This window comes from Dipodomys merriami, unplaced genomic scaffold (assembly GCF_024711535.1).
Source record: "Dipodomys merriami isolate MVZ:Mamm:240054 unplaced genomic scaffold, mDipMer1.0.p SCAF_1, whole genome shotgun sequence".
Taxonomy (NCBI): domain Eukaryota; kingdom Metazoa; phylum Chordata; class Mammalia; order Rodentia; family Heteromyidae; genus Dipodomys; species Dipodomys merriami.
In genome coordinates, this window is record NW_027202270.1 from 42,091,576 (window position 1) to 42,109,258 (window position 17,683).

General features: G+C 48.0%; 2 protein-coding genes across 2 annotated transcripts in view; one reads left to right on the plus strand and one right to left on the minus strand.

The window, feature by feature from the left end:
• Window positions 1-3,894, plus strand: part of Cir1 (corepressor interacting with RBPJ, CIR1) — a 36,288-nt gene extending 32,394 nt beyond the window's left edge. The window contains exons 9-11 of the mRNA XM_070023127.1: window positions 65-171; window positions 1,135-1,220; window positions 2,919-3,894. Coding sequence (XP_069879228.1) covers window positions 65-171; window positions 1,135-1,220; window positions 2,919-3,456 — 731 coding nt within the window. The 3' untranslated portion in view covers window positions 3,457-3,894. The remainder of the gene's footprint in view (window positions 1-64; window positions 172-1,134; window positions 1,221-2,918) is intronic.
• A 9,567-nt stretch (window positions 3,895-13,461) lies between these two features.
• Sp9 (Sp9 transcription factor) lies at window positions 13,462-14,903 on the minus strand. The gene has a single exon (XM_070032579.1). The coding sequence runs from the start codon at window positions 14,889-14,891 to the stop codon at window positions 13,482-13,484; it is 1,410 nt and encodes a 469-aa protein (XP_069888680.1). The 5' UTR covers window positions 14,892-14,903; the 3' UTR covers window positions 13,462-13,481.
• Window positions 14,904-17,683: the final 2,780 nt, after the last annotated feature.

Here is a 17,683-nt window from a genome sequence, read left to right on the forward strand (position 1 = left end):
TGTGGAGTCCGAGAAAGGTAGAGAGATATAAATGATACATTCAAACTGTGCTTTTTGTGAACAGGGCCATCGATGCACCCCTCCGAGCTAATAGCTGAGATGAGAAACAGTGGGTTTGCACTGAAAAGAAATGTACTGGGGAGAAACTTGACCGCAAATGATCCATCACAGGTAATGATCTTTTTATCAGTAAGCCGAAAATGTCTATAAATCTAAATGTGATTGCTTGTGAATTGCTCCTTAATGTTTTCCAATATGCATATATCCATAGGAAAGTAAGATAGAGCAAAGAAAATGCCTAAAATATATTTTGATTTTGCCTTTTTATTATTTTAACCTAAATGAGAAATTGTTTATAAACCTATATTTCAATAAACGAAATGGTTCCTTTGGGTTTATGTGCATAAAATACCTGACTGAACTGGTGGTAAGATTGTTGGAGTTTTTTTTTTTTGGTGGGGGGGGGGGTTTCATCCTTTTTTTCTAACTCACCCCTGGGTGACATTAATCAAACCAATAGGAAAAATTATATTAAAACAAATCCCTAAAATTATGAAAAGCAAAACTGTTCACAAATTCAGAAAACTGTTGGATTTAAAGGACTACTATGTCATAGAGATATTGAAATTATACAGGCTACAGCTATGGATTTTTTTTTTTACTTCAGTTTTGATCACGAGATCTTCAGGGTTTGGTAATATTACCAAATCTTGGGGTTTTTGGTTTTTTGTTTTGTTCTGTGGTGCCAGCGTATAAGCTAGGCTAGGCAAGTGCTCTACCACTGAGCAATATTCCTGCCCCCATATGATCTTGATTTTTATATTAAATTTAAAATATTTAAACAGGTAAAATTTGAATTTGAGAGATATAAAGTATAATAAACGTGCTATAAAATTTTCGTCTGTGTTTCTCTGTCTTCTTGATAAAAGTTTTCTGATACGAGGAAAGCAGCTGTGTTAACTTGTAACCTACCTTGACTACAATTTTTTTAATTCCCTTCCCCTTCTCCACTACAAAATATCATAGTTATCTACTACAGTATCATGCTAATCTTCAAAACTTCTTGTTTGCAAATGTAGTCCTTCTCATAACATCTTTTTCTAAAATCTAGTCATGAATGTCTTTGTTACTCAGGAATATGTTGCAAGTGAGGGTGAAGAAGATCCAGAAGTGGAATTCTTAAAGTCACTAACAACTAAACAAAAACAGAAACTTCTCAGGTAATCTTATAAGCATATATTTAGTGGATTTATTTTTTCTTATGTTTCGCCTTGGTAGCATATTCAACTCTGGTCCTAAGAACTCATGAAGATGCTTTAACCATACATCATTTTTATTGACTAACTCTTCAGCTGGAGTGATTCACTGTGTTCTTTTCAGTAATATGAAAGTGACTAGAACATTGGATACTTACACAAAACCATTGTACTTTTCAGAGCATACAACTTGAAAAATAGGCTTGTTTGTCCTTTTTTTTTTTAATTGTGAAAATACTGTACACAAGGGTTACAATTACATGGGAGGTAATGAGTACATTTCTTATCAAGTATTGTTGCCTCCTCCTTGTTTTCCCTTCCCATCCCTTCCCATCTCCCCCCCCCTTCATCCCTTGTTTGTCTTTTTCATAATAGATCTGAATATATCTTTGTACAGTTTGTTTTGAGGAGATATTTTGTCTATGTATGTTTTCACAGTTTGTGAAATTTTAGAGAACTACTAAAAGGATGTTTAAGGTAAATATGAAGTTTGTTAAACAGATACCTCTGGATTAAAGAATCCAAGACAGGGGCTGGGAAGGTGGCTCTGTGGTAGAGTACTTGCCTCTCATGCATGAGACCCTGGGTTCAATTCCTCAGCACCACATAAACAGAAAAAGCTGGAAGTGGCGCTGTGGCTAAGTGTTAGAACGCTAGCCTTGAGCTGAAGAGCCTTGGCCTGGGCTGGACAACGCCCAGGCCCAGAGTTTAAGCCCTACACCAGACCAAAAAAAAAAAAAGAATCCAAGAAATGTGTGCCAGATCCAATAGAGGGAGCTCATGGTATTTTCAGTGTGTGGAGCTAGAAGAGTGGCTAGATCCCTTGTGTATCCTTAGATTTCACAGTAACTCATATATCACTGGTACTAGATGAACAAGATCCTCCTCTGAGACTATGAAGCAGTCTTTATAAATTCAGGATGCCTTAATAATTGTTCTAATAATGTATAAAACTAAATATTTGCCAAAAACTAGTATTCAATTATTTTGTTTTATTTAACAAAAAAAGATAGCAAAAAGTATGTCTTACTCAGCATTTCTGGAGAATATTGAATTTGATAATGTAATGACTAATATGTAAAACAGTATATCCACAAAATTAGTTTTATCTGTTTACAGCTATGTATTTGAGTTTGCAGGGCTCTAATGCTTCACACTGTTCACAGGCTTTCTTTAAATTAGAAGAACCATTTACTTAGAGCATTGATGTGAATATAGTCAGAAAGTTGGCTTCATGCATTTTCTTTTCTGTGTGTGCACATATGTGTGCGCACGTGTGCGTACACATGTGCACACTCACTTGCACATGCCTGCATGTGTCTGTCATGGGGCTCATACTTGGGGCCTGGGCTCTGTCCCTAAGCTGTTTTAAGGCTAGTGCTCTACCACTTTCAGCCATAGCACTGCTTCCAGTTTTCTACTGTTTAATTGGAGATGAGTCTCATGGACTTTCCTTCCCAGACTGGCTTTGAAAATCCTCAGATCTCATCCTCCTAAGTAACTAGGATTAATTATAGGTGTGAGCCACAAGTGCCTGGCACATTTAATTTTCTTACTTAATTATAAATTCTAAAATATATATTGTCTATTGATATTAGAAATTTTATGGCTGTCAATAATAGTACTATTTTTCAGTTTCTTACTATTTTTCCTCAATTTCAGGAAATTGGATAGACTTGAAAAGAAAAAGAAGAAGAAGAAGAAGGATAGAAGAAAGAAGAAGTTACAAAAGACGAGAAGCAAGCACAAGAAACATAAAAATAAATTCTCCTCCTCTTCCTCCTCCTCTTCCTCTACTGAGACTTCTGAAAGCAGCAGCGAGAGTGACAGTAAAGAAAAGCAAATAGAAAAGAAGAAAAAAAAGAAAAACAAGTGTACAGGAAATAGCACCAATGACTCTGAAGAGGATAAATCTAAGAAGAGAAAACTTTATGAAGAACTTTCTAGCAGTCTTAACAAAGAAAGAAGCAAGGAAAAACCTAGGTTTTTAAAACAAGAGAGTTCTGAGGAGAATAGCAAATGGAGCCATTATGATTCTGACAAAAAGTCCAGAAGCCGGCATCACAGCCTAGAGAAGAGAGGATCTGAAAGAAATGGGGGGAGCATCAGAAGCCGCAGCAGGGAGGAGAGAAGATGGAGGAGGAGCCGCAGCAGAAGTCCTGGTGGTTTTAAGGAAAAGGAGGCAAGGAACCAGCGATAGCCAGTCCCCGTGAAGAGCAGAAGAAAGCCATGGCACAGATGTGTGTAGAGGAAGAACATACAGAGAGCACACTGAAGTGACACAGACAGTAAAGAGAAATGTGACCATTTCCTGAGAATAAAAACAGCCCCATTTTCTTATTAAATATCTCTAGCAAGGGCTGAAGTATGGACTATTGCATTTGTCATTTTTTTTAAAAGTTCTTTTAATTTTTCATCTGTGCAAACTGTCATTTCAAGTACAAAGATTATATGAGTACCATAAGAATGAATTTTGCAAATATTTGAAGTCGTCTATTTGTCGGCTTTAGAAATATTTTCTGTTGGTAACTGTTTCTTGTGACCTCTACTAGATTTTTTTAAAACCCATATAACTCTGTGACATTTTCTTTGTTCTAAAACATCATTAAAAGAGTGACAGTACATTGAACAGTTAAAACTTTTCTTCTTTATTATCAGTTTATATTTAAGATTTAAATTTTCTTGAAGCAAAGTATAATAATTGAAATTAACTAGTATGAAATTAACAATGTATGAATTGATATATTTTGAAGCCTTTTAAACTCAGGTGTCTTATTCCACTGAATTAGGTATTTACAGTTGAACTATCTGCTAGTTTTCTATGCTGTCATACAAAAACTGTTCTGGAGATTAGTTTTCTGACTTGGGTCTCAGTAGGCTACAATAGAGGTTCCTCCTGGAAACTAGGGAAAATTTTACTTGCTTGCCTATTCCAGCTTCTAGAAAACTGCCCACATTCCTTGGCTCCTAGCTCCTTTTCTCCATTTGATTGGAAGCTGACAAAAAGGAGTCAGTTCCTTACTTTTAGTCATGCTGACACTGATTGTGCATTCCTTTCCAGCTTGTTAAGTAAGGATCTTTGAGGTTACTTTAGGCTCTCTTGAAGAATATAAGATAATCTCCCTATTTTAAGGTCAACTGATAAGCAACCTTACTTTTCTTTTTTCATATAATGTAACTGTATTCACAGACTCCAGGGCTTGAAGATTTATACATCTTTGAGTGTCTATTTTTCTATCTTCCACACATCCTTTCTGCTACCACTATAAGATTTTATTTTTTAAAAATATGAAGCACCTATAGAATGACACAAATATAAATGATATATATAGGGAATATATGAAGCATATTTAAAATTCAGCTGCAGATTTTCCCGTGTATTGCAAAGGATATACTGAAGGAAAACTATAGGAACAAAAGAATTAGTACAAATGGAAAGTTTCACATCATTTCATATGGTATTTTTATTAGGGTTCTTTTTAAAAATGTTATTTTGTAGACAATTATTGATTAGATGGCTTTGATAGTTGGTAGTCTCAGTTTCTTGAATTCTGTAAGATAGTAAATAAGTGCAAGATTTAAATAAAACCACTCTGTGTAGTATAATCTTTGTCTTTGTTTTGTCTCTATATGCATAAAACAATTGTCCAATAATTTAGAGGAAGCTAAGTTAAAGGTATAAATAACTCTTTATTTTATTATAGGCTAAGAGCAGAGTGGGAGAACTTGAATTCCTTCTACAGTATTCTTTAAAAACAGTGCACCGCAAAATCCCGTTCCATTCTGTTTCAAAAAAAAGCATGCATTTGCAATTGATAAAGACTGCTAATTTACACCTTGAGTTCATCAGTGTTGCAGTGATTATTTTCTACCTTCCACCTTTTTAGACTTTATAATTTTTGTAATGTCAAAACCTATGCAATACTTAACTGCCTTAAAAAGGGTTTCTGAACCAATGTAGTGTTCATGAAGAAAAATGTTGAAATATATCCTGTAATTAAGAATGAATTAAATATATTCTCATTTCTTATACATCAATTTGACTTTCATAGAAGTGTGGTCTGCTTTTAAAAATAGCCATATATTTATGTTTTTTAAATCTTTATTAAGATTGAAAAGCATACAATGCTATTTTAAAAGCTCGAATATCCTAAAAATCCCATATTGTTATAGAAGATATCCATTTGTAGTTTGGCTTTGCTTGGTCACCTAAGGGTGTTTGCCCCTGTAGACTCAGCATTCTGATTTTGCAAACTTAAAAATGGAAAGGAGGCATTTTCCCATACAGGTATGATAATAAACAGCTTTAAAGAGGCTCACTGATATATACCATAATGCTGGGGTAAGGGTGATAATTAGAAGTGTTTTTCAATAAGAACTTCTACTTTCACAGTTAAAATGTAGAAACCAAACAGGTGAATTTTGTAATAAAAAGAAGGCTAGTTGTATATGTGAAGATTAATCCTAACTAGAAAAAGCCAAAGAAGAATTCCTAAGTAAACATTCAAGAACCCAAGCAAGTCGATCTTTTTAGAAAACTAGTATGGTGAAATGGTCATTCTTACCTGTAATAGAGAAATTCTTTTAAAGAAACCTGACCTATCTTAACTGTCCACAGGTCTGGAACTGCACTGAGAGGCACCGGATATTTTGAATATATACCCCCCCTCCCTTTCCCCTAGCCTAACATTTAACATAACACTAGCAAATTAATTCCTGTAGGAGGTGCTGTCGATTTACAAATGACCAGGAAAGATCAGAATGCTGGAGTAGGATTTGTTCGTCGAGGAATATCCATAATAAATGTTTCTTTCCTTTTCTTTCTTCCTTTCCTTTTTCTTTTTTCTTTCTTTCTGCCTTCCTTCTCTTTCTCTTTTTCTCTTTTCTTTCCTCTTTCTTTGTTTCTGTTTCTTCCTTTCTTTCCTTTCTCTTCTTTTTTTCCCTTTTTCTTTCCCTCACTTTTTTTCATGTCAAAAAGACAGGTTGCTGCAAGTGGTAGGCCCTCCCACGAGGCAGTGAGAAATGGATCTTGTTTTAAATCATATATCTGCCGCCTAAAGTTTTTTCAGTTTTATCTGAAAGGTTCCAAGAGATCTTTCTTGCTGGTTTCTCCATTCAGATCTGTCCCGGCTTCTGGGAGCAGGCATTTCCCAGTTTTCAATCATGGAAGGTTTAGTATGCCCAAAGAGTTTTTAAAATCCACCTGAGCCATTTCCCTCTTCTTGCCTAAATAAAGACCAGTGGGCTGAGATGCTGTAGAGGCCCCTCAGTAAGGCCCCTTCACAGCCTGTGCTTAAGACCAGGAAGGAAGCTGAATGTTTAGCTTTAGTAGCTGAAGGATAGTTCAAGAATTTTAATTGTATTCTAGGGAAACAACCTATGCTATGGTTTGCACTTGAGATACAGGCCTTCAACAGCAGCGGGCCTCGGGAGCCTTTTAGCTCAAAAAGGACAAGAGGAAGGTTGGCAGGTACAGGTTCCTACTTCAAGCTTCCCGCTTACCCACGAGCCTGCTGACAAGTCCTTGCCGCTTTCCCCTTTCTCCTCCCCACTCCCCAGGCTCGCTCATTTCGTACCCCAGAACCCCCAGAACATGGCAGGAACAAAACGCGAGTGGCTGCTGGAAGTGAGAAGGCCCGCTAGCCAAGCGGCGCAGGGCGCCTGTCCCCGCTGAAGGACACGGGGATCCCTGAGCGCTTCCCGAGGGGACTGGGGCCGACAATGGAGATCAGGGTATTGGGGTTCCCATGCCAGACGGACCCCGGCTTCCAAGGACTTCGCCCTAAACCCGGGGCTCCCCTTCCACCTCCCGGGCTACGCCACCCTGCGCTGTCCGGTGCCCGCCTTCCTTGGGCACTAGCTGGCAACCTTCCGGGAGCACCAGGAAATGGAATTGGCAGAGCTGGGAATTGGGGGCCCCACCCCTCCTGGATCGCGGGGAGGCCGACTCCTTCCCCCACGGGGCGGAGCGGGGGGGGGGGGGGCGCCCAGCTTAGCCGTCAGCACGGGGGCCGTCGCTGCGGGCGGCCCAAATCCAGGCCGAAAATCCTAGGCCGCTCGGCCAGGCTCGCGGGCCCTCGCCCGCCTCCCGCCCGAGCTTCCCGGGCCTTGGGAGCGTTTCCCCCGCGCGGGCGCAGGTCGAGGAAACTCGCCGGCAGGGTTAGGAAGGCGAGCCTACTTCTCTGCTCCCTGGGGCTCCACAGGTGAAGATGGCGTTTCACCAAGCCGGTGATTTAATCGCTCCGGGGGGGGGGGGGGAGACGAAGAGCAAATGTCACCTCTCGCCCGCAGTCTCCAGGGACTCGCCCCTGTCACTTGGCATTTGTTTTCTAAATGAATGGCCCTGGAATACCTGCAAAAGCAATGCAACATCTCCAGAATGAATTTCCAATGCAGGGGTCACGAGCCGGAAAACTCTTGGGTGCTCAGCTTTCCCCGGTCCCTTAGAACCGCAGATTTGTCCCCACGGACATTCGAGAGCTCCTTAACTAAAATGGCACGCACACGTATATATTTATATCAAGAATATATGGGAGAGGCTTGTCTGTATGTGTTTACCTCATACATATTTCCACAAACTCCAGCGTCTGCAAAGGGTGGGGGGTAAATAACGCTGAACGGTTAAAATTGTGGAGAAGGGATAATAACTGATTACTAATTTGAAAGTAAATAAACAGGTGACTTTTTCAGATCAGATTCCTCCTTGGATCGTTACAATAAATATCTCTGAAGGAAGCTCTCTATTTATGTTGTCATTGATTAATTCTTCACTACCTCATTTGATTTCGATTTAGAACGATTTGATTCTAATTTAATTAGCATGTAATTTGGATGTACATAATTACTGTAATTATGACATTCAGGTAAGGCAGCTTTAGGCTGAAAGGCAATTTCAAATTTTCTAGCAACCTACTTTGTACTGGGAAATGGACAAGGACTTTGCGCCCTGCTATCCAAGTAGTAATTAGCACATCTTTGAAATAGGCACTGCGGCGGGATTTGTGTTAAAACAGCAAATACAAACCCAGCCGAGTCCCCGCTGCAAAGGTGCTGCGAGTTCTGGGAAACGCACTGCCTTTCCCTGGCGTGGGTTCGGGGAGCCCCGCGCCCAGGCGCCTCGGCACGGCTCTCCACGGAGGCGGACGAGGGCGCCTTCGTCGCCTAGGGCGCCGGGGTTGGAAAGTGTTGCTTTTAAAATTAAAATACAATAACTGCGCGGAGGGGGAGGGGAGGGAATCCGTGCACCACGGCTGAGGACAGCGATGGGGGTGGGGTCGTGGACTGGGAAGAGGAGGGAAAGGGGCGGCGGGGGGAGGGCGAGGCACCGAGGAGAGAAAATTGGCCAACGCCCCCAACTGTTATCTGATTTTAGATTTGGGTTTCAAAGGAAAATGCGAGGACAAAAGGGGTGGGCCTGCTCGGGGAGTGTGAGCTACCCTTCCGGAGGGCTCCGGGCGATGATTCTGAGAGCCTTCCCGCTGCTCTCTTGGGGGCCCTGTTTATCCCGTCGGGCCTCCGCCCGCCCCGACGCCCCCTGGGCGCGACTTGGCCCGTGGTGGCTGCCCGAATGATCGCAGCGAGGCGGAAGGCTGCTGCTGCCGTTTCCAGGTTCTGGCTGGCCAAAGGCTTTGGTCCCTGGCCTTCTCTTCCCAACCACGGGGGTCTGGGGACGTGGTGCAGTCTTGGTGGCCTGTTTTAATCAGCTGCATTTCGCCCATCCCTAGCTAGAGCAAGTTGGGGTCTCCCACCAGCCAGAAGTCACTGGATTTTTAGTCATGGGCGAAGTGGATGGGGCTGCCGTGCCCACAGCTAGGGTCACGTCACTGGCTCCAGAACTCAGCGTTCTCATCCCGGGGAATTGGAAGACTGACGTTTCCTTGAAAAGGATGCTAAATGCAACAATGCTAAGACCAGAGCCAAGAGAGGCGTTATTTTGCTTGGACTTTTCAGTTAGCACGCTCCAAGAACTTTCCCCTTTCTTGGGAGCCGCTGCTAAGCGGTACCCTTTAGTAGCGGGGTCCGTGCCCCCGCAGGAACACAAAACCTCGCCTTTTTTCCTTGATTCACTGGGTTGCTACAGTTCGCGGCAAAAAGCTGGTCCCTGCGCGCGAGTAGCCAAGTTCAGGGCACACGGCGCGGTCCTCTCGTTTCCGAGCTCTAGATGGCGCCAGCGAGCCGCACTCGCCGCGCTCCTCTTAAAGGAATCAAGAGCTACTGTCAAACATAAAAGCAAATCAGAGTTTTCAGTTTTTTTTAATGTGTTAAGAATGTTATTCCTTAAGAAAATTTGTAGCTAAATTATTCTCACTTAAAATAAACACTTAGTATACCAATTACACAAATGGGCGGGATTTATGTGAGATTTACTTCATCTGCATTTTTGTAGTGGAAGAGAGCCTTGGTGAATACAGATAATAGATGCAAATAAGATTAGAGTTAAAATAAATAAAGTTTCCATCTGAATAAAAAGAAATTCAATTTTGCACGACTTGCAACGATTTGACGGAATGTCCAGACACGCTATTCAGGTGCACAATCTAATCTCGACAAAATAATGTTTTCCCTTCTTGAGGAAAGAAAAAAAGAATCCTTCTTTTCTCTCTTCCTCACCAGGTAGCATCCGGTTCACTCCAAGGGAGGGGGTGGGGAACGTCACGCCGGGGAAGGAAAGCGCTGGGGGAGCGGGGACTGGGGGGGGGGGGGATCGACGCTGGGTAGGCTGCAGGCCCAGGAAAACTTGGTATGGGTTCCTCCTTGGCCCAAGAAGCTGAGAACAGGAAACCCCTAGAAACCCGCTGAAACGAAATGTTATTTCCCCCTCACCCGGGCTGGAGCGAGGCGTGGGGTCGCAGACCGCGGCCTGCAGCTCCACCCGACCTCCGGGTCTCGGCCCTCATCCGCCGCAGGGGGCCCTGTCGCGGCCTCCGCCTCCCCCCAGGCCCGGAGCTGGACAAGCCCAGGCCGTCGGGGCCCCGAGGTGGCCCCGGGGAGGCACGGCCCCCACCTCCGCGGGGGACCCCGCTGTGCCACTGGCTCGCTCATGGGGCCTCGAATTTGTCGACGCCCGCACCGCCGCTGGTGTCAAGGTTCCCGGTGCCCCAGGGCGTGCAGGGGTGGCTGAGAGGACCCCGGGGCAGTGGAGCTGGGGTCTGCTTTCCCAGGTTGCTTTCCGCCCGCTCCCTCCCGGATCAGCTGCGCGCTCTCGGCGCTCGGGCCGGGCGCTCGGGCTGGGCGGCCGCCCGCGGCTCCCGGGAGCCGCCGTGATGGACATCGGCTGACCCGCGGGGCACAGGCAGCGCACACAGGCCTTGATCACTGGCCTGCGGAGGGAACCGCGCGGCCAGTGGGACCTGCGAGGCCAGGCCCTTTGATCTGCCTTTATTATCCATCAGAAACAAAGCTCCCTGGGCCCGGCGGCCGCGCGCCCTCATTCCTCAGGAACCCCTCCAACACCCTCACCTCCGAGCGGCCAGCCTGCGGCCCCCCAAACGCCGAGCGCCCTCTGGACCCGCCAAACCACCGGAGAAAACGCACCCTGCCAGCTCCCTCCACCCCAAAGATCACACCCGAATCCAAGACGCTTGGGAGACCCAGGGAGAGTGTGGGGTGGGGATGGGTTGGGGGGGGGTGACCAAAGGACAGAGAAAGTGGACGAAAAGATGCGACAGTCGAGGCTGCCTGGAGCGCCAGGAGCAGAGGGCAGACGCCGCCGAGCCTCACACTGCCAAACGCCCAGCTGAAGAGATTTCTTGTTACTTTGCTACTTGGCTTTTCAAAGCAGAGTTTTGTTGACTGCTAATAGCAATAATTTATGTATTCCTTCCTAGCAGTCAAAACCCTCATTCAAGTTTCCAAGAAGGACAGTAATAATAATAATAATAATAAATCTTGTTGGTGCTGACTTTGCTTGTATGTCCCAGTGTGTGGAAGCCTTTTAGAAGTATTTCTAGTCTCTAAATAGGTACTTTATTTTCCAAATGAACATTTTTTTTTCAAATTGCGAAATTGTCTCGTTTACCAATTTTCCTTTCGCCTCTCCTCCCTTTTCCCCCTTTTAAACTAGGGCTGTTAAGTTGGTGGTCAGAAGACAAAGAGAGTGAAAATAATTTTCATTTCAATAATTGCCTTCTGGTCAATTTAACTGTGCCTTATTTTGAAAGAGACTGTCTAAATGAGATTCCTGTCCCAAATGTGTTCCCAGGCCTGATCCCAGCCTTTAATTATTCCTGAGTTTTTTTTTCTTCAGAATAAGACGCCGCACTGAGTAATCACAAAGAAGTCAGAGAGCATCCTTGAACCTTTTCAGAAGCAGAGCCACTGATATTCAAATAACCTGCGAGGGCCATTTGACGGCGCGGGGACCCAGGCATTTCCAATTCACTATTTGCATAGATCAGCCGTCTTTGAAAAGGAAAGGAGCAGTTGTCTTCCATAACATTAAAAAGCCTAGTTATCAAATCAAGTGCTTAGTTTGGGGGCTTTTAAAACGTTTACATTTTATCTCAGGTTGCCCTTTACCGTTTGACATGCAAATTTGGTGCAGTTAATTTAGACAATTAAAAAGATCTTCAAGGGAGCTTTGTCACAGAGAATATTTGGAGTTTTCCCCGTGGACCAGCTGAGATAAAGTTGGCCAGAACAAATGATGTCTAGGAGATTAATTAGATATTTGATAAGACATGAATCCCTAATAAGGGAATACAAGGCACAGGGGGCTGCTGTGTGCTCTAAGTCAAAATTAATAACATTTAACAAGATTTTCATTTAGGCATGAAATGTCTTTTCCGGGGTATTGACTCTAGCGATTTATTCCCTTGAGACACCTCCCAACATAGAGGGTCTTGGGAGCTCAAAGACTACTTTTTTTTTTTTTTTTAAGCCTTTTCCTCTTTAACTGATTGCTTTAAAATCACTTCTTAAAAACAAACCCAACCGGAGTTTTCTAGTCCCTCGGGGAGATGTAGACACCTTCCTTGTTAATGCTGCTAAGGGTCTTTCCTTCTTTTAGGTGGTCCAAGATTTAAGACGTCACCTTTTGAGAGACCTCCCATTAAGTAATACAACTACACATTCTTATAACCCAATTTAATTTACGTTGTTGATATACAAATAAATAATTTTGACTTCTCAAAAATGTATATGTATTATGGCTTTTATAACCCACATAAACTTTACATTACCTACAACTAACATTAAGGAAATTGTTTCCCAATCAAAAAAAAAAAGTTGACCCCACATAAATATTATCGAGCGGGGAGCAGGATTTTTAAAAGGGGGGGTGAATGTATTGTTCCGAGTCCTTTAATAATACCAAAATGAAAATATGATGTCAAGATTTTCTTCATACAGATAAACGCATTTAATTTCTTTAGATGACCTTAACTTACGTGTTTGAGTGAAATGATAACTCAACATCTTAAATATCTTTTACATATATACTGACTTTCACAAAGTGCATCAGAAAATTAAAAAAAACTCCCTGAATTTCAGGAATTCACCAAAAAACCTATTTGAATGAACATTTACAAGAAAATAAAAAGAGAACACAATCTTTTGAACCCTATTTATACAGATGTTATGAAATACAGAGAAACTGTCGCTAGACTTCCAGTTTAATTTCTCACCTTAAGCCTTTTTTGCTGTTTCCTTTTTTTGTTTGTTTGTTTTTAGGGGGGAAAAGTCTCATTGCAAGTAGATATCAAGCAGGACTTGGAGCATTTTATATATAATATAATCCACACAAAGGGTCTGTTTTCTAGGTCCCGTTCATTTTCAACTGTTCTGACAGTCCTCTGCGGAGTGGTTGGGTGGTAGTGGCTAGTTCTGGAGAAAAGGCCAGAGGACACTGGAGGGGTGGGCGTGGGGGAGGGAGCGATTCCGTGTATTGCTCTTCGCTGGCGAAGTTTGTGCGAGTGGAGCGGACGTGCGCGCGCGTGAGTGCTTGCGGTTGTGGCTCTCCGGGGTGAGTGGGGTGGGTAGGTGGCTGTGTGCGGTTCTAAAAGTGTCTGCCTCGGAGGACAGTTCGCTTTTGTTATCTCTGGACCAAGCGTTCGATTCTCATCTGGGCGTAGACGACCAAGGGGAGCCCCAGGAGGCTGCACCTCGCGCCCAGATGGGGTGCGGGGGAGGCAGGGGGGGTCGTCCCTAAGCGTCCCCGCCCTCCGGCGCCCCCGCTCGCCGCTCGCCCTTCGAACCTCTCGCTCGCTCGCGCCTCTCCTCCGGCCTCTAAGAGTCGTTGGGGCCACTCGCCGCCTCCTTGCCTCCCGCCGAGGCCGCCGCCGCCGCCGCCGCCGCTGCGGCCGCCGCTGCCGCCGCCGCCGCCGCCGCCCGGGCCGCGCTGACGCCGGAGTCGTGCAGGATGAGGTCGGGGGACTCCGAGCGGGGCGTCTCCAGGTTGCTGGCGTCCGTGTCGCTGTCGCTGCCCTTTTTGCCCCCGCCGCCCCCGTTGTGCGTCTTAATGTGTTTGCTCAGGTGGTCGCTGCGCATGAAGCGCTTGTTGCACACCGGACAGGCGAAGCGCTTCTCGCCCGTGTGAGTCCGCAGGTGCCGCTGCAGCTCGTCCGAGCGCGTGAAGCGCTTCCCGCAGAAGAGCCAGTTGCACACGAAGGGCCGCTCGCCCGTGTGCCAGCGCAGGTGCGCCTTCAGGTGCGACGTCTTGCCGTACACCTTGCCGCAGCCCGGGATGTGGCAGCTGTGCAGGCCCTTGCGCCGCAGGCTCGCCCCGGCCGGGCCCAGCCGCTCGGCCTCCTGGCAGTTGGGGCAGTCGCAGGTGGCGCGGCCCGAGTAGCGGCGGGCGGAGCGCGCCGAAGTCCCCCCGGCGGCGGCGGCCGCGGCGCCCGAGATCATGGCACTGGCGGCGGCGGCCGCCACGGCGGCGCTCGAGTCCGAGTAGGAGGGCAGCACCGGCTTGAAGCCGTCCTGGGCCAGCAGGTGCTGGCTGGTGGAGAGCAGGTGCGAGGCGGCGGCGGCCGACGAGCCGAGGCCGGTGGAGCTGAAGGCCGAGTGCGTGAGCGAGCTGAAGTCGGGGTTGTAGGTGCCCAGCTGCGAGTGCAGCGAGGCCTGGGGGGCGCCCGAGTGCAGCGAGCTCTGCAGCCCCCCGGCGGGGTTCTGCACCTCCAGCCACGAGCCGGGGCTGCTGTGCACGTCCCACCACGACGACGCGGCGCCGTTGGTCACCTCGCCCGCCGCCAGCGTCGAGTGGAAGCCTGACTTGTACCACGATTCGTACGGGTGCGCCATGCCCACGCGCGGGTACAGGCCGTCGGCCGCCGTCGAGTGCACCTTGGAGATGAAGGCCGACTGGCCGCCCGCCTCCTGCGGGGACACCCCCGCCGCCGCCGCCGCGGCCGCCGCAGAGTTGGAGAAGAGGCCGCCGTAGTCGCTGCTGAAGGCGGACGACGTGGGGGACGTGGACGCCAGGCAGAAAGCGCTGTTGGCGGCGCCCGAGCCGCCCGCCAGGCCCGCCGAGCCGCGGCCGCCCGTGGCCACCGCGAACCCCGAGAGGCTGGAGCCAAGATTGCAGCTGGAAGAGGAGCGCTTCCAGGGGTGGAAGCCGCCCTTGGCGAAGGCGCTCGACTCAGGCAGCGTGGTCAGCGGGCTCGTGTTGCCGATCTTGTTGCACGTCGCCGCCAGCATGGCCAACGGGGTCGTTCCGAAGCGCGGCTCTTCCTAAAGTTGGGGGGTGAGGGGGAAGGGAGAGGGAGGGAGCGAGGAGGAGGAGGAGGAGGAGGAGGACAGGAGGAAGTGGGGGGGGAGACATAAAGTGCACCCGTGAGCAGCCTCGTCCCCCAGCGCCTGGGCCCGGGGACCCGTGGCACCCCCGGCTCGCGCCTCCTCCCCAAGCGCTGCACCCCGCCTGGGGCAGCGGCGACCGCCGGTGCGAAGGTCCCGGCTCGGCAAAGTTGTTCTTCGGGGAGGTTACAAATCAAAGATGACTGCCTGGGCTTTCTCCGCCGAAGTCGCTGCAACCCCAGCCTACAAGCGGACCGGGGTTGTCGCCAGAAACCCGATTCTCTCCCAGAAGCCCCCAAGTCGCCCTTCCGGGTGAAGCAAGAAGGTAAACAGACAACAAACACCGGGTGAGGGCGGAGGGAGCCCGAGCAGCGGCCTGGGGGACCCTCGAAACTTGGAACACCCTCTCAAGGGCGGGTTACGTCTTGACTGTTTTGAAATAGAAAACTCTGGTTTTGATATTTGCACACAAGCACACATCGATTACAGAAACAATCCGGGGATAAGCGATCCAGCAACGGTTTTCAAAGTCACGGACGAACAGGGGAACCGAGAAAATGCAAATGTTTATTACCCTGACTACGTGGACTGCAAAACGATCAAGACTTTTCTGGAAATACCACTGCCGTGTAATTGCAACAATCCCCAAAGCAAAGCTTGGCGGGTGGGGCGGGAGGACGGGGTGTAAACCACGAGGAAAGGAAACCTCCAACCTTTTTTTTTTCTCTCCAAAACCAAATAAAAAATGCAAAAGATGCAAGAGCATGTCCCGAGTTCCAATTAACTTGGAAGGAATCCGCCCCGGATATGTGGAAAGTGCTTAAAGGAAGCTGGATCTGCAGTCCAGCAACAGTTCTTTGGGAGCCACGGACCCTGAGAAGCCATAACGAAAAAAATAGTTGTTTAAAAAAAAAACCAAAAAACAAAAAAACAAACGCGCCTCGCCTGCGACTTACCCCCAGGATAGACGTGGCCATAGCAGGTCTCTGGACTGTGCGGCGGGGCCGGGAGCCGTGTTGAGCCTGGCGGCTAATGGGAAAGACTGCTCGGGTCCCGCGCGGCTCCCGTGTCCCGCGCTCGCGCCAAGCGGACTCCGGGCTCCCGCCGGCTAAACTCAACCTAAGTGCGAGGAGCACCCGCTTTGAAGTGCCGCTGGCTGCGCCTCTCGCCCAATGAGGGCGCAGGCAGAGCAGACGGGAGCTGCCCTGCAGCCAATCAGACGCGCCGAGGGGCCCGAGCCCGGGCTCCCGGCGCGTGCCAGTCAAGTCTGTGGGCGAGGGCGGGGGGGGGGGAGGGCGGGTTGGGGACAGAAGAAATTACAGTGCAATTAAAAATTTACACACATTCACGCACCAAGCCAGGTTTAAGTACCGTTGCGACAGAGCTACAAGCCCCCCGGAGCCATCCCAAGATGTTACAAGTTAGGGCTCACAGTCCTACTCAACTCACCACTTGTGGGAAAGGAGGCCGGAGGGGAGGGGGCGCGGAGGCGGAGGGCTCCAGTGGAGAAGGAAATGTCAACGCTCACTTTGTGTGTCCAGGCGCTTGCCTGCGGAGCCCAACTTCAGCTTGTAGCCACCAATTCCCGCTCGCGATCTTACCATTGCCGATGTTGTGCTACCAAGTTTCTTATTCCCACTGGAGTCAGTTTTACTCTCGGAGTCACATAGAAGAGAGGGCAGGAAAGGACAGCTCCGTGGAGAGGAGACAAATAGGCCTCTCTCTCCAGGTCTACACCCACAGACTTGTTGGGAGGGCCTGCTGCATCCCGCCATTTCTTTCCAGCGGTCCAAGTGACTTCCTAATTGTCGCTCTGGCCTCTGACCCGGGGGGTAATACAAGTGCCACTCACGCCAGAAGCTTCTGGTGGTAATTGAGGGCACCCTTTGTACGGATTCGCCAGCGCCTAGATACCAGGTTAACCCAGTTGTCAAATATGACTAAACAGTGGGACGTGCTGATTATCTGCCAGGTTTTACTGGGGGCTGGCGTGGGGGTGGGAGGCATCAGCCCATACAACAAGCTGCACGAAGCCGCTTATTTTCACATTGTAACAACTTTGGAAACAGAGACCGGCGCGAGTGAAGTCCGCCCCCACCGCCACCCCCGCTGAAGCTGCAGATCGCTCGGCTGTTTGTTTAACCCGGCGATGATTTGCATGTCGTGTTGCAGCCTGGAGTCGAGTTTTAGAGGAGGGTTGGAGTAATTCTCCTTGCCCCAGCTCCAGCCCACCCCTACCCGGGACCGCCAGGGCCTACAGGCTCGTCTGCAGGACAAGGGCGTGGGGTTAAGAGATCGGTTCATCCTCTGCACCCGGCCTTTTCTCAGATGTGTGGATGAGCCCTTCTTTGGCAGTCACCCCGCTGGGCGAGGACCAGGCCACACGTGGGCGCCTGCATGCTGGGAGCATCCTGAAGTCCTCTCCGGACCTTGGTGCCAAAAGAGCTGCACACACACACACACACACACACACACACACACACACACACACACACACGTGTGGCGCGTGCAAAAGCTAAGCTGTTTCCCCATCTTGCTGGGCTTTCCACTTTCTCTTTCTTCTCCAGGGTAGCCAGAGGCTTTTGAACTAGAAACAACAGTGTCCATGGGCAGATCTGGGTACTGGTTTTAATGTAGCACCCCCCCCCGCCCCGCTGCAGACCCACATCCTAAGCTTCAAAAAAATAACCACCAAC

Excerpts from the sequence above, each read along its gene's own strand:
- Sp9 (XM_070032579.1), bottom strand. The coding sequence starts at position 14,891 with ATGCTGGCGGCGACGTGCAACAAGATCGGCAACACGAGCCCGCTGACC.